At 39.3% G+C, this 15,223-nt stretch overlaps 1 protein-coding gene across 5 annotated transcripts in view; it reads right to left on the bottom strand.

Moving 5' to 3' along the window:
* Positions 1 to 7,954: 7,954 nt before the first annotated feature.
* HTT (huntingtin) overlaps positions 7,955 to 15,223 on the bottom strand; it is a 93,160-nt gene continuing 85,891 nt past the window's right edge. For 4 of the 5 annotated variants that reach the window (XM_068404283.1, XM_068404284.1, XM_068404285.1 and 1 more), the window contains 3 exons: positions 14,790 to 14,952; positions 13,935 to 14,095; positions 7,955 to 12,991 (listed from right to left, as the gene is read on the bottom strand). In XM_068404283.1, the coding sequence (XP_068260384.1) occupies positions 12,778 to 12,991; positions 13,935 to 14,095; positions 14,790 to 14,952 (538 nt within the window). In that variant the 3' untranslated portion in view covers positions 7,955 to 12,777. Of the gene's footprint in view, positions 12,992 to 13,934; positions 14,096 to 14,789; positions 14,953 to 15,223 lie in introns of those variants that run through there. The other variant, XM_068404287.1, reaches the window with a different exon arrangement.

Genomic DNA, 15,223 nt, shown 5'->3' with positions numbered 1-15,223 from the left:
AATTACTCTCTAGTACAGATAAGGAGAAGAAAGTCAAAGTTAAACCATGTGAGAGAGGAGATGCAGGAGCGCTCAAAGTTAAGTGAAAAAGCTATAAAAGCCTTTACCTCGGGAAGAGATCACTTCAAAACCTGGCTGTGAATTCAGGTTTTTATCTGCCACCAATAGTCCCCCGACAGCCTCCCCCTCCCCACGCCTGAAAGGCAGTGGCTGCGCCAGCTCGAATGAGCCCCAGTGCGGAGCAGACCTCTCCTTGGACGAGAAGTCCACATGGCTGGTGGGCACCGTGGCTAGCAGCAGGACATACAGCCCACACCCTCACCATGCTTGGACTGTGGTGGGGTGCTAGGTTTCATTTCAAGTTACTATAAAAAAAAGCCTGGTTTCAGCATCCTTGTTAGGTACTAAAACCATAATAAAAGCGTGTTTTTGAAAGGAAAATGAGAATGAAAGCTCATGTCCAATATAGCACCAAATTTGGTGAAGGGATGACTCTGCAAAATTATTCAAACATCACTTTGTTCAGAGTTGACATAAAACCATATTTGAAGGCTTGTGATAATAGCCTTACTTTTTTTTTTTTAATTCTGACATACCCTGATTTGCATTGTAGTTGGTGTCCAGAATCTTTTCACAGATCCAAAGTTCTCACATGATGGAAACTAGAGGAAAAAGATGTCTCACTGCATTGTTCAGGAGCACTAGGACAGCACACATGTGAACGCTTACGTTACCTTCTGAATCCTTGACAGCTTTTGGTGGTGGGACAAACAGCAAAACTTTCAACTTAGGCATGAATCTAGATGCAGACAAAAATTTTCATATATTTTCCTTCATGCCTGAAAGCTCCAGAAAGAGTCTTATGCCAGAACATTCTCCTCAAAAAAACAATTCTTTAAATTTGCTGTCACTAATGGTGTAGCCTTGTGTTGTTCTTTGTCCATAATAAAAAGAGCCCACAGATCTGGATATGCCAGCGAACCCTCCCTCCTAGAACAAGTCTCTCACTGCAGTTCAGCGTTTATGTTTCTCAAAAAAAGAACACAGATCAGCAAAAAAAATGTTCTACATCTACAGAGAAGTCTTCTAGCAGGCACAGCTGTATGTTGATTAGAAGTGTGATACTCCCAGCCTCTCTTCTTCCAGCTGAACTGGCCAAATTTAAGTTCAGCTCCACATATTTGAGTGATGTATATGGACAACATTTAGCATGAAGGGGCCTGGAGCTTCTTGACACCACCACTGCCTCTATCACTGGCCAAGGTACATGCACTGCAGAGGTGGAAATAACACAAATCAAAAAGCAAAACTCTAGGGAAATGAGAGTATTTCAATTTTGAAACAAAGGAACAAAGAATTGGAAGGGGCTTCCTAGATATCCGAACTTTCACTCTCAGGCAAGCACAAAGGAGCCAGATGTTACTGTGGCAGAAAAAAAAAAAAAAAAAATCCAAGACCAGTGTCCTGTCTCTAACACTGAGAGTGGTCACCTGGAGAGGTGCACAAGAGCAGAACAAACGTTTAGGAGAATTTCCCAAAGCACTCTCTCAGCCTTCAACTGTTCACAGCTCACAGAGTTCCCAAGGCAGATGTGCTTCCCGTGTATTTAATAATCCTCAATCCTGCACTATTTGATCTTGTCTAGTCTCCTTTTGAAGCCATCTAAACCCTTTGCATCCAAACATCCACAATTTGCGCAAGTTCTTCAGCTTAACTACTTGCTAACTGAAAAAAAAACATCTTCTTTTGCTTGCTTTCAGCACGGTTCCCCATAACTTCATATCAGACTTCATTCAGATTCACAAACATTGTTTTAGATGCTCAGTTGCAGCCATCCTGTCTGAGCACGCAGGGATGGGCTTAGGAAAGCTAATCCCCACCTGGAGTTGAACCTGGTGAGGGACATGAAGTAGAAGGAGGACTTCTAGAAGTGTATCAGCAGCAGAAGGCAGACCAGGGAAAATGGGGGCTCACTGCTGAATGGGGTGAGGGACCTGGTGACAAAGGACATGGAAATAGATGTGGTATTCTATGCCTTCACCACCTTGGCATCACTGGCAAAACTTGCTTCCAGGAATGCCAGTCTCACCCATGGGAAGGTCTGGAGCAACAAAGGCTCAGCCTCAATGGACGAGGATCAAACTGGGAACATTTAAACAAAACAGACGTACACAAGTCCACGGGATGTGATGGGATGCATTCATGGGTGCTGAGGGAACTGGCTGATGTCACTGAGAAGCTGTGGCAATCAGGGAAGGTTCCCAAGGACTGGAAGCAATCACCACTTCTGTCTTTGAGGAGGAGGATCTAGAGAACCACAGGCTTAGCCTTACCTCGATCCCTGGGAAGGCAATGGAGCAAATAATTCTGGAAACCATTTCCAGACAAGACAAGAAGGTGATTGGCAGTAATCAGTACGGATTTAGTAAAGGGTAATCATACCTGACCAAGCTAAGAGCTTTCTTTGATGAAATGTCTAGGTCAGGGGATGAAGGGAGGGAAGTGCAACTTGTTTGACTTTAGGAAGGCTTTTGACACTGTACCCCACAACAGCCTCACAGAAAAACTGATCAAGTATGGGCTAGGTAAGTGACCAGTGATGAGGTGTGTTGGAAACTGGCTAAACTGTTGGGCTCCAAGGGTTGTGATCAGTGGCACAAAGTGGATGACAGTCACTCGGGGAATAACCCAGGAGTCAATACTGTACCCAGTATTGCTCAACATCTTCATTAATGACCTGGATGATGGGGCAAGAGTGCACCTCAGCAAGTTTGCAGAGGATACAAAACTGGGAAGGGTGGCTGATGCACCAGATGGGTGTGCTGCCACCCAGCAGGACCTTGACAGGCTGGGGAAATTGGTCAACAGGTACCTCCTGAAGCTCAACAAATGGAAGGTCGTGCACCTGAGCAGGAATAATCCCATGCATCAGTATACGCTGGGGCTGACTGGCTGGAAAGCAGCTTTGCAGAAAAAGACCTGGGGGGCCTGGGGGACAAATTATACATGAACCAACAACCTGCTCCAATTGACCTGCGTGCTGCAAGGGAAGAGCAAAGAGCCAGCTCTGCATGGATAAAGCAATTCTTGGGGCTGTATTCAGCCCCAGTATGACTATATGTACATAGGGCTGAGATATAAAAGCTCAAGGATACCACAGCACTAAGAAACTATCTTTTTCCCAAAAAGCATTTTGGGCAGGAGCCATCTTCACCCTACCAAACCCGTTTTCCTAATGATTTCCCTGACAGCAGGACAATTCCAAGTTTTTACAACTGATCTCTGTTCAAGCTGCATTTAAAAAAAAACAAAACAAAACAAAACATTATATCAAGAGGTCAGTTTACAAAACCAGAAACAACCAGTGCCTGATAAATCTTCGTGTTGCCTATGTTGAACTCTGGTACACCACAATTTTATAACTTAAAAATAACGTCTTTTCAGAGAAGTAACTTTATGGAACACGATCAAGAAACAAAATAATGCAAGAATATAACCTGTGAAAATTCAAAACATCAGTTGTCACTAGAGAAAAATGATGCAATATGAGGAGGTGAGACTGTAACTAGAAAAAGCAGAAAAATTTTTACTTTTGTAATTGTCAGGAGAGGAAAAAAAAACCATCACACTTGCTTTCCTCAGCGAGATGAAATGCACCAGTACATAAAGAAGATAGTTCTGGCTGACTCTGGCGTAGTAATTTACAGGGAAAATGGTAGTTCAAAGAACAAATAAAGTATTTATTCTTTTTTATAATCAAATATAAAGGAACACCCAAGTTAAAGTCTAACTATAAGGGTAAAAAAAACTAAGAAGCAGCTCCAAGTTCTGCAACCTTCCTTCATCTTGTCACCACAGCTCACTAAAAATGCACTTCCTTTCCTTGCTGCTCTGTAAACACCCATGGAGCCAGAGAAAACTAACGCAAAAGCTGGAAGCAAACTGAAAAAATGCTCTCGAACCTTTAACAACAGGCAGGAAACATTTTCAGGCATAATGCAGTGAAGTGGACACAGCCACTGAAGATGAAGAATAATAAGATGCTTCCTGTCATTCCTTTGTCCCTGGATTGTACCTTGCAGACACATTATATGAAGCCGTTTCCTGCCCTCTCTTCAGCTCGAAGACTCTCAGCCCCTTTCTCAGAAGCTGTCAGCCTGGCTGTCCCCTACAATGTCCTTGGAAAGTGTCATCGGTGCCTCTGTGTCCTTGGGTGTACCATAGCTGTTTGGTCTCAAGGGAGAAGATACCATCTTCAAGATCCACAAACTTGCCTTGACCACGTATCTCCACATGAAGGCTGCACAAAGTAATGATATGCAACAGATAGCAATGAACCATCTAATTAGTTGGGGTTGGGATTATTTTTTGATTTTTTGGTTTGTTTTTTTTTGTTGTTGTTTTGTTTTTTTTTTTTTTTTAATACACATTGATACTTTCCTCTGTCCATAATTGACCACCAGCAGACAAAAAGGTCCTTTACTCATATATAGCATGCACCAGGCTGCTGCACAGAATCTATCGTTGCTTCCTGCATTATGTCCTGGAGCTTTAGAGCAGAAAAGCACAAGAAAAAAAAAATCAACAATGTCAGACAACCCTCATCACTACCTCTTTTTGGGTCCTGCTAAAATGTCAACTCTTGATCATTTTCTTTTGAACAAATGCCCACTTTTCGTGACAGGCTTTGAAATTCTCTTCAAAATAGGTTTAGAGGTAAATTCTTGTTTATGGCACTCAGCTTCCAGTTAGATTCTGTCTATAGCCAGTAAAGCATGACTGAGTACATGTGAAATAATAATCAAATTTGCTCTCCTGTTCTGAAACTTTTTTCATGTAATGAAGCTACAGAGAACAATGCAGTTTAATCATCATTAATTTGGGACTGGCATTTATGTTTCATCTAGAGTTAACGCAGTCAAACTGAGAACAAAAGCAGCATATACAAAGGAGAGCCAGACCTCACTAAGAAGTTAATTATTAATAACCACTTTGATGATATTTAACCCATCAGCAAAAATGCAAAAGAACTTTAAGCACTATAAACCTGACTGCAACAAATTGAGTTTCTCATATGTTCCCCAGTACATACGGTCTAGCAATCTTTTCAAGTGCAACACGATAACTCAACATGACTTCTTACAACACTCCATCATCACCTCTAGATTCATCATTAATTTCAAAGGTATAACACACAGTTTGGATTTTTATGGACCTAAGAAATGTAGATTTGCTTAATCCAGTCATCTGAGACAACTCAACTCAAATCAGACAAAGTTTGCTGTATTTTTCCCATGCAGGGATACTCTCAAACCCCACAGGAGGCCAGTGGTAGAATTGGAAAATTAACCTGTCAGTATAATGTAAGTCTCTGTTTTACCATTGATAATGTAACTTGGTCCCAGACAATGTTTTCTGAAGCAGCAGGTTCCTTTCACTTTTACTATTAGTGCTGCCTGCAGGTTTCCCAGCTGCCAGATCATGTTTTTCACATCTAATATTATCAAATCACACTGCAACGAAAACAGGTATTATCCACAAGCTCACATTTAAGTAACTCTTCAGTATATAAATATGTTGCTTAAGTGAGCATAGGCAGAAGCACAGAAGCAGTAAAGAAGCAAAAGTGCAGACAGAAATGTCATTTGTGAAAGCATTTGATTTTGGTACTGTTGAAGATAAACATCTGAACAATCATCTTAGATTTATACATTAAGTATTAAAGAGTTGCAGGTTTATTCAGTCCCCTTAAGATTCACTTCCTCAGGACTCACAATTCATTCATCAGCTCCTGGTACTTTGGATCAGTCAGTCTTGTTTTCTGTTACTTAGTCACATACCAATCTACAGTGACACAAAACTTTTATTTCAAAGCATCAGCCAGGTGAAATATTTATTCTAGGGGTCAGGGCAGAGGAAAGAAGGTGGGAGGACAAGGAATGAGCTTAAGCCACATTGCCAAGAGATGTAAGGATCAGATGCCTTGAAAGCACTTAAAAATACCTCCCAGCTCTCCAGTATTCAGTGTTTGTTTAAAACTGTTAGTTTGAAGCAGTTATGAAGGCAAAGAAAATGAGTATGAACAAAGTATAACTAAAAGAATATCTGCCCAAACTTGCCTGAAACAAAAATTAAAAGATGAATTGTGTTATTTTCACAGATGTTAAATCAAATGCCAAAGACGGTATTTGAAATGTCAACATTAACGAGATATATCAAGAAAAAAGTTAGCAAGCTTTACCCTTGCATTCCCATTGGATGACAAGACAGAGCCATTTAACAGCAAGACAGGGATGCAAACACACTTAGTGCCTCTTCCTCAAGGGGAGAAAGGGGTAGAAAAGATGTATTTAAGATCTTCATTTGGGGACATTATTTCAAGTTTGGGAAACACTGACGTGAAGTGTTACAGTGCACGTAATTCAAGATGAGCTAGATTAGCAAAAACATACTATTTAAATGGTCTGACTGAACCTGGCTCACAACTCCACAGGCATCTGGGGCACGGTCAAACCCAGCCCTCAGGGATGCATTTTGCTTGGAGCCCAAACACTGCAACCTGGCTGAAAGAACTCCAAAATGTAAATAATGAGGTAAAACAATCAGGTTGCACTCGATCAAAATCTACCCATGACATTTGCAGTTTGAAGGACATGAAAACAGCACCTGGGGTGAGGATTACTCTGCCATACTTGGATGTATATGCCATGGGAAAGAACAGAAACGAAATTAAGGCAGAATTATGGCTGCAACAGAAGAGCAGGAGGTTTGCCTCAGAAGATACCCTTCTATATACTACATAAACTTTTTCATGTTCCTACTTCCAACATTTTAACAAACCTAAAAGTTACAAATCTTTTCATCTCTTCAAACAGTTATGCAAAACTTATGGTATAATTATGGTATAATTCTACAAGCAATCAAAGCTTTTTGCCTTGTAACTGGGGTGGAGCCAAGCCAATTCCAAAATGATGGCTGCAGTCCTCTTAGAGCTGCACTGACTAAAAACAAAACAAAACAATACCTATATGGGACAGGAGAGGCAGTGAGGGAAGCAGGAGAGTTATAGTAAGTTAAAAAGTTCTAGTCTAAGTTCAATGCTTCATCTCCCTGTGCCTGGCAATTCATCTTTAGGGATAATCTGTCCCAACATTAAATGAGTGTTCTTCTGAGTGACAAAAAGATGAAGACTTTATTATTCAAACAAGTCTTCAACTCTGAAGACAAAGAAACTTACCACAGTTCAGTTCTGTTCCTTGGCCCCACGGCTAAACTAAAAGGTGACAAGAGTGGCTGATCATTCGCTACTAACGCTGACAAGGAAAAACAAGATGTAAAAAAATTATTTTGACTGAGAATGAAACCAGCACATGCTTTGTACCTTAAGCTACTACTTTAAAGCTTATTCCAGAATTTCCAGAGAACAGCCGAGAGCTGCAAAGTTAATCAAAACAAGATGTCTCTGAGCAGTTGAGCACTGCAAGAGATCCTCCAGTGTTCAGCAGCAGGACCACCCAGAAATTTCTTTTAAGATGCAAGCCTAACAGCTGGGAAACCAAGCTTAGGCAAGTTAAACCATTTTTGCTCCTGTGTAACATTATCCTCCCCCCGCAGGACTGCTGCAGATAAATACACCCTCATTCACAAATACAGCTGTACACTTAACATTTTGCTTTTCTGATCTCATCTAGAATCCCAGAGAAGTTTTGGCAAGCATGACTATTAGATACAATTAAAAGCTCAACTGTGACATTTCTTTGTTAATTGCAAACAGCACTGTGATTGTGAAGCATACCTACATTTGCAGAGAGTTCAAGTATTCTTGCATATTTTTAAAATACTCCATATTTGATAGTTGCTGAAAAGAAGAGATACTGGGGAAAAAACTATAGTAAGAATGCATCAAGACCTTTTTTTAAATAACCAGAGAAAATCACTTACAGTAATAGTTATATTTTATTTTCTCCTTTAATTTCAATGTGCAGTATTTTCAGCATTTTTTTTTTAAACTTAAACATACATCTAAAATTATATGCTTTCCTTTTCCTTTGAGTACAATTGTTTTTGGGGTTGGGGCTCCAAGCTTTCGCTCATCACTGCCCTCAAACGATACAAGACACCACCACAGGGTGCGTGTCACATGCCATTTACCTTATCCGTGGTCAGGCTGATCCAACTCGATGGTACGCACACACAGACTGATGGGAATGGTAAGCTCACGCAAAATGCACATGACAAAAAGCAGCGCATGCTTCACAAATGCTCTGCAGCATTTATACCCAGTTAATGTGAATACAGCTAAAACCTGACATACGATAGCAGCTCTCCGGGATATGACTGTGGGATTCTCAAGATTTTCAATGGATACTTTAAGGTAGCATGCACAAAGAGTTCACCTGAAATGTCAGTATTAGGTAAAATTAGCATACTGGACTTCCCCAAAATTTTGCTACATTGCTTACTCTAGTTCTTACAGCAGCTTTCACTTTAAAATAATTAAAATACCTAAAAACTAACAAAGTACTTTGCTTCTCTTATAACTTTGATCAATTGTATCTCATAACCAAAATTGTTTTAAAAGTAAAAGAGCAAAGCACCTACCATTGTCACTTTGTAGATTTCTACCTTTAGTAGAAAGTTTAGCTGGGATTGTACATGGAAAAAGGCTGCTTTATGCAATGAATGCACTTGAATCAGTTCTCCTTTTTCTCCCACCCCATCCCTTTCAACCACCAGGTAAGATCTTGAATGACCAAATTTAATTAAACTGCTTATTGCTATATTTATTGCTCATTATGCCCTAAAATTTCTTTTATTTAGGAAGCATAAACGCTTAGCTGTGTCAGCTTCACAAAACCCGACAACAAACCAGGTCTGCTGCTCTTGGAGAACTGTCTTTGCAGTGTTTTTGACACAACCTCCTTATCTGCTATATAAAGTTAACAGCCATTTAAAAAGGAGAATGGTGAGACACAATGCTCTTAAGGCAAATCTACTAAATATCAACAAATTACATTTAACCCAAAAGGTTCCACTTGTTCCCCAGTTTCTTTGATCTAAATCTGTTCATCATTACTCCATGCTTTAGGAATGCTGCTGGTGGTTAAGAAACAAGCAATGTCTTAGTGCTGAGAAGGCATTCCTACCAAAGCAGAAGTAATACACAATCATTTACTAGATGCTTTAGGCAAGAAGTTACATCTGAGTACACACTTCAGAGAAGATTTAAATAAACTCACATTCAATTTCAACTGGCAAAGAGCATAAATAGTACAGAAAATACTCTGAATCCCACAAATAAGAACTGCTTTACAACGGGTTGTAGTTTCCAACTCCTCACTCTTGCACTCAGTGCAAGGGAGGGGGCATGCTGAAATGAAATACAATCAAACTTTATTTAATGGGTCAGTGGGTAGCTGGCCCAAAACCTATTTATAAGAAGTTGGCTAGCATACAGCATTCTTAAAGGAGGGCCACATTATAGATTTAGTAAAGTAAGTTGACAACTGAATTGTAAATGAAGCTTTAAACATTAATCTGTTTTAAGTATGCTCCCAATCATGCCATGCCTCTAATCTCATAAGGCTGTAAAAAAGACAGCTCCACTGCAGAGCACATTAAAGAAACTGTTTGCTTTGGTTAGCCAACACACCAAACGTAAGTCTTAAGCTCAAACACATTTCTACCCTGTTCTCAATGACAAACTGAAGAGCCTGATTTTCAGAATTAGCTTTCTGTCTACAGCAAGTTAAAAAAATTCTGTGAAATAAAACTTTGCCTTAAGTTAATCTCAAGGGATAAGAGATTTTTTTTTTTTTTCCAAATCCAACATCAGTATTTCTTAGTGGCCAATGTTTTGCTGGTACTGTCCCCATCCCATACCTTTTCACTCTTTGTCAGTCACTAGAAGCAGGCAGGAGTAATCTTAAATATGATTTCAATCCAGAAGTGAGGGTGGGGAAAGCATGTCTAGGAAGTAGACAGAAAAGCATGCTACAGGAGAAATGTTAGATTTGAAGCACTACTGGTGTGTGTTTCCACACTAGGAAGATCCTTAAGTTACATTCCCTTCAGGTCACTGAGAATTTCTTAAGAGGAGGTGCCCTTCTTTAGACACTTAGGACACATGTTTCAGGAGGTATACTACAACAAATTTCCAAGAGAGGTTAAAACAGGTGGAGTTATTACTACCAGTGAATCTGTGTGAGGTTAAAACTGACTGCATCAGTGCTAAAGCTTGACTAGAAACGGGCAACGCAAATATTTGCTTAAAGGCCAGCAACAGGCATTTGAGGAAAGGGGGTCTGTCACATCTGATGTTTTTCATCCAGCCACGCTGACTGCTTAAAATTCAATGTATTATCTCACTGGTTGGAAAGATGCTATGGCAAGTCCCAAACTGGTTTGGAAAGTTTCAGAAAGGGGCTAGCTCCCATTATCCCAAGATAAAGTAACCAGCTATTCTGTGTTAATCATGAGGAGCTTAAAATGATGAGTTTAACAGTTTGTAACACAACATATACTGTTATACGGTGAGAATATGACTGACCTGATGCTTAAAAAATATATTAAAATCTATTTTAAATTTTGGAAAATAGCTTACAAAAATATCTTCGCTTAAACTATATATCATACAAAAACTGACTGGTGTGTGGGTTTACAGTACAAAACGATTATTGGTGGTTACAAAAGGGAAGAGTGATCTATACTACCCGTAATGAAAGCACAGGGCATCATATCTCACTGCCTTGACTTAGTCTCTTATCAGAATTAAGATAATTTCCAATATAACTCAAAAACTTTCAAACAGTATCTATTGTATTAAACCTTATTCTGAACTCCTGTTCGGTTTCTTTTAAAAATCACCACAGTGCTGTGGCCCAAGAAAGAAGAGTAACCCAACTAAGGGCAGAAATAATTGCTCTAGATAGCAAGATCTGTAGAGAGCTAAATACAGCAACATCTACAGTTGTTTCTACTGCCCATACTATCAGTTTCGTCTACCATAAGAGGAAGTGACACCAGTGGGCAATTCCTTTGTAATCAATTTATGGGCAGAAGCAACAATTTTTGGTCTAGATTGGAATTAGTTTAAATACATGGGTTTAATAAATACAAATATACACATCTGTATACATTAAATGTTGTCATGTGTATAATTTCAACATATACATTATATACAGAAATACATACAGTACATGCTCCTCCTGACAACACTATCTCATTTTTCCAAGTGTCACCAAAAGGTGTGATAAGAAAATGAAGTGAAGTTAAATATAGGACGTGACTGAGAACCAAGGTATAATTTCTCTATAATTAAAGAATTACAACAAATTCAACTTAACAACAAATGCTGCGCTACATTTCCCCATGTAATGCTTAGGAATCAATGGGGTTCCCTGGGTGGCAAGTAAAAGCTAAATCTGGCCCTGTGTAGTGTCCTAAAATTCATGGATATTTGTACCGTGTTTGTGTCTAAAGCATTATGTATACAACAGGGAATAAAAGAGGTTGTGTAATCTAACACCGCAGCCAGTCCCAAAGTAGACGACAGCAGCCTTCTGATTCTTAACTGCTAGCATAAACTTGTTTAAATGAGAGTGGTCTGAATCCAGATGACTCCATGGTCTCAGGAAAGGTCAAATGGTTATTGACTACGGGGGAGCTTGCACCATTTTGCCTCTTAAAATGCTGTGCAGCAGATAAGAGCAGTTTCCTAAGTATAGAAAAGGCTAATCCAGAGTAACTAGTCCTCTCTTTCACCGTTATGTCTCAAAATAAAGGAATTCACAAGAAGCCACAGTAAAGTGGATCACAAGAATGCCTCCTTAGTACAGCTTCTCAAGACAAATTCATCAACATATTCCAGTTTTAAAGCACTTTAAGAAAAAGTGAGATGCAAAACAAGATGTAATCTGTACATTAAGATGGATTTCCAAAAGGAACATGAATTCGAGCACAAGGGAAAAAAATGAGGACAATACAGATGTCAAGACATTCAGTAGCGTGGCTTCTGTTCATCCCAAATTACAGCACAGCTCATGCACCACACATCTTACAATTTTACATACTGTACATCATATAGAAATATTTAAGTTAAAATTTCTTTTACTGATATACTGTACTCAAATCTTAAATCCTGAGAAGAAAAAAAGAAAAAATGTGTGGTTACGTATGTGCACTATATCTCAGATATCACCAACACATACACCACAGGATATCAGAAAGTCCAGAGAGAGGAATTACATGCTAGAAGTGTAACTCATAAAAGCCATTTTCTCTTTTCCTTGTTTGGGAGAGACATTAGGAAACAACTTCTATTCTCTACTACACAATAGTATATACAGGTACATAAAACTATGAAGTTTTCTAACGACTGCAGCTTGCAATAACAGTGTCTCTGTTAGTTTCTTACCGGCTGCAACACAGTGGCTTCAGCTGAACAGAAGGAAGAAGAGTAATACCAGTTACCTTGCATGTAGTATTTGCTCACATTTTACAGTTACTAAATGTGTCTCAGGTTCGTCCCAAACACCACTTGAAAAATGCTGACATATTTCTTTCCCCTCACAGGTGCCTGGTGTCAACAAGAACCACACTAGACTTTTCAGGTGATTTCCAGTGCTGCAGAGCACTTGTCCATGCATTCTGGAAGTAAAACTGGCAGGTCCATATTTATCACAAATGCAACCCCAGATACTTTCTTGATCTTGCATTCCCCATAATTCATATCAGATTCCAACACTAGTCATGCAGGTCCGTTACACATCAGGATGTTCAACACGCTGTGACCTTGTGGACATTTTGCAAACAAGTTAGTAGGCGATGATATGGGGTTCCTGGAGATGCTACCACCTCAAACACCGACTGAAAGGCCCTCCGATCTAATTCTTCATCTATCTGATGTCGATAAAAGTCTATGGCAACCAAACAGAAGATGTTAACATCCACTTGCTCAGATTTTCCCATTCTGCTGATAATATGTGGAAGACTGAAATATAAGTTAAGGTCATAATATGACAGAAGTTGCTCATCTTTTGGTATAGCATTTTAAACATTGTTTTCCAATAAAATGGTTTATTTTTGAGTTCACCAACAATGTTTAAGTGCAAAATACTGTCATGTAGCAATTAAATTGCTACTATAGAAATCCTGTTTCTTCATTAACATGACGCAATTTCTTATCCCCAGAAATTAATTTATCCTAGCAGTAGTTTTCTTTATCCACTGCAGCAAACAGTGCAATCAGCACCACACTCACAACTGCTGATAGCCAAAGAGCACTGCTGAGATTAAGTCATTAGGAAGTGTCAAACATGACATAGGGCTACTTTTTTGCCTGGTCATGAAAATTTTTTTTTTTTTCTGTTTGTTTGTTTTTAAATAAATCCAGCATTGGTACCACCTATGTCTTTTTGCTCTTCCAACTTATTTAGCTGACATCATTCCATTGCGAAAGCTCACTATGACTGCAGTGTACCTCCAGGGAGACACTTGCCAAGTACAGTTTGTATACAGAGGATAATTTTCTTTAATTTGAGTTTGTACTCTCTTTTTTAAAAAAAAATCTTTTATCTTGCAGAATGAATATAGAACAAAGCTTTTAAAGGTCACTGCAAAGCTATCTGGTAAAGCTTTTAAAAAGTTCTTCAAAGTTAAGGACTTTCCCAGTCATCTTGCATAGTCACAAAGAACAGATCTTAAAACAGTAGTTTTAGGTAACTTCTTTCTCATAATCTGTTTAGAAGTTCTCTTTTTTCCCCTCAAACCTGAGGCACCAATAGCATCAAGTGATATACACCACTACTAACTGCAATAAAGCTGCCTTTTTTTGTGTGTTAAACTAGTACTCTTATCCTTCAATGCTATAAGTGTGCTTTACAGAATCACTACATTTACGCAGAAATGGCACACGTTCAGTCTTTTTAGGATACATCGCTGAAATCCATTGACTGGTGGAAGCACTGACAAAAAAACAGGAAAGACTCCACATTGCCATTGCCACAGGTGTTCTTTGTGTGAAATTAGAGAGAGACAGCATCACCCAGTCACGGACCATTGAGGACTGTCCAGTGCTATGTAGTGTCTGGAACACCTGCAGAAATATTTTACACAAGAATAAAGACACAGTAGATGGACATAGGAAAGAGTTTAATTTCTCTTGTATAGGTTCTCCCTAGCTACAAAGCTCTGAGGTTCACAAACTGGATTCCTGGAGACAACTCTGAGTCTAAAGAATTAATGAACACAATGCCTATAGATTCTGCAAAAGTCAGCCAGGATCCAACAGGACTCATGACATCTGTGCCAAACTAAAGTAAGCATACAGAAATGCAAGACTTGTCTGGTGTCTCTATTTTTACACATCAAGTGTGGTGCGCACATGCATTTTCAAGCGACGCGTGAGTCCAGTAAGTAGGTGGTGAAGAGCAAAACACCCAGAAGCCTGAGTCCCAGGAGCTTCACTGTAGAGTTCACAAGGCCAGATGACCTGGGCCGGCTCCTTGAGATCTAAAGAGTCTGAGCATCAAGATCCCAACTATTAATTTTCTCTTTTATTTTTCCCATTATCAGTGATTGAACTGTACTGCTGTGAGCTTCGCCTCCCAGGCAATGTGGTGATTGTAGCCCTCCATGTTGCCCAGAAGAGAAGGCTCACAGCAGTACAGCTCAATCACTGCAAATGGTTTATTAGATCTAACAAAATTAGTATTTGCCCCTCCAATTGAGCTGTCAGTTATTTAAGAAGTCTTCTGAAACATTTAAGGAAAAAAAAATATAAACACTACCTTATAAACTACTGTTGCCATGAACTGCGGGTAAGGCTGCTGATTGGATAAAAATTCTCCAATAACTTTATTCATTACATCTTGTGGGGGGAAAAAATCATCAAGGAACTGTGGAAGGATCCGAGCTACCACTCTAGCTTCAAAAGGAAATCCCTTCCTGATCCTGAAAATAATAAAAAAGAACATATTTTATGATTGAATTCCAGTAAATATCTCATTTTTTTCCAATTCAATTGGCAATAGAAATAATATTTTACTTTCATCTGTAGACAGGCAAAAAAGTCTTCAACACTCAGGAGTCCAAGTCTTCATGTAATCTTACTCTAACAGTCTACCCAAAGAGGTCTACCAAAGCTATCAGAAGTTGTTATAGGTGCCTCTCCCCCTCCCCTCCTTTTTTTTTAATAGTCAAGATTTTCTGAAGCTCTGGAATT

Source organism: Nyctibius grandis, chromosome 6, assembly GCF_013368605.1.
Source record: "Nyctibius grandis isolate bNycGra1 chromosome 6, bNycGra1.pri, whole genome shotgun sequence".
Classification (NCBI taxonomy): Eukaryota; Metazoa; Chordata; class Aves; order Nyctibiiformes; family Nyctibiidae; genus Nyctibius; species Nyctibius grandis.
This window is presented reverse-complemented; position numbering and strand designations above follow the sequence as displayed.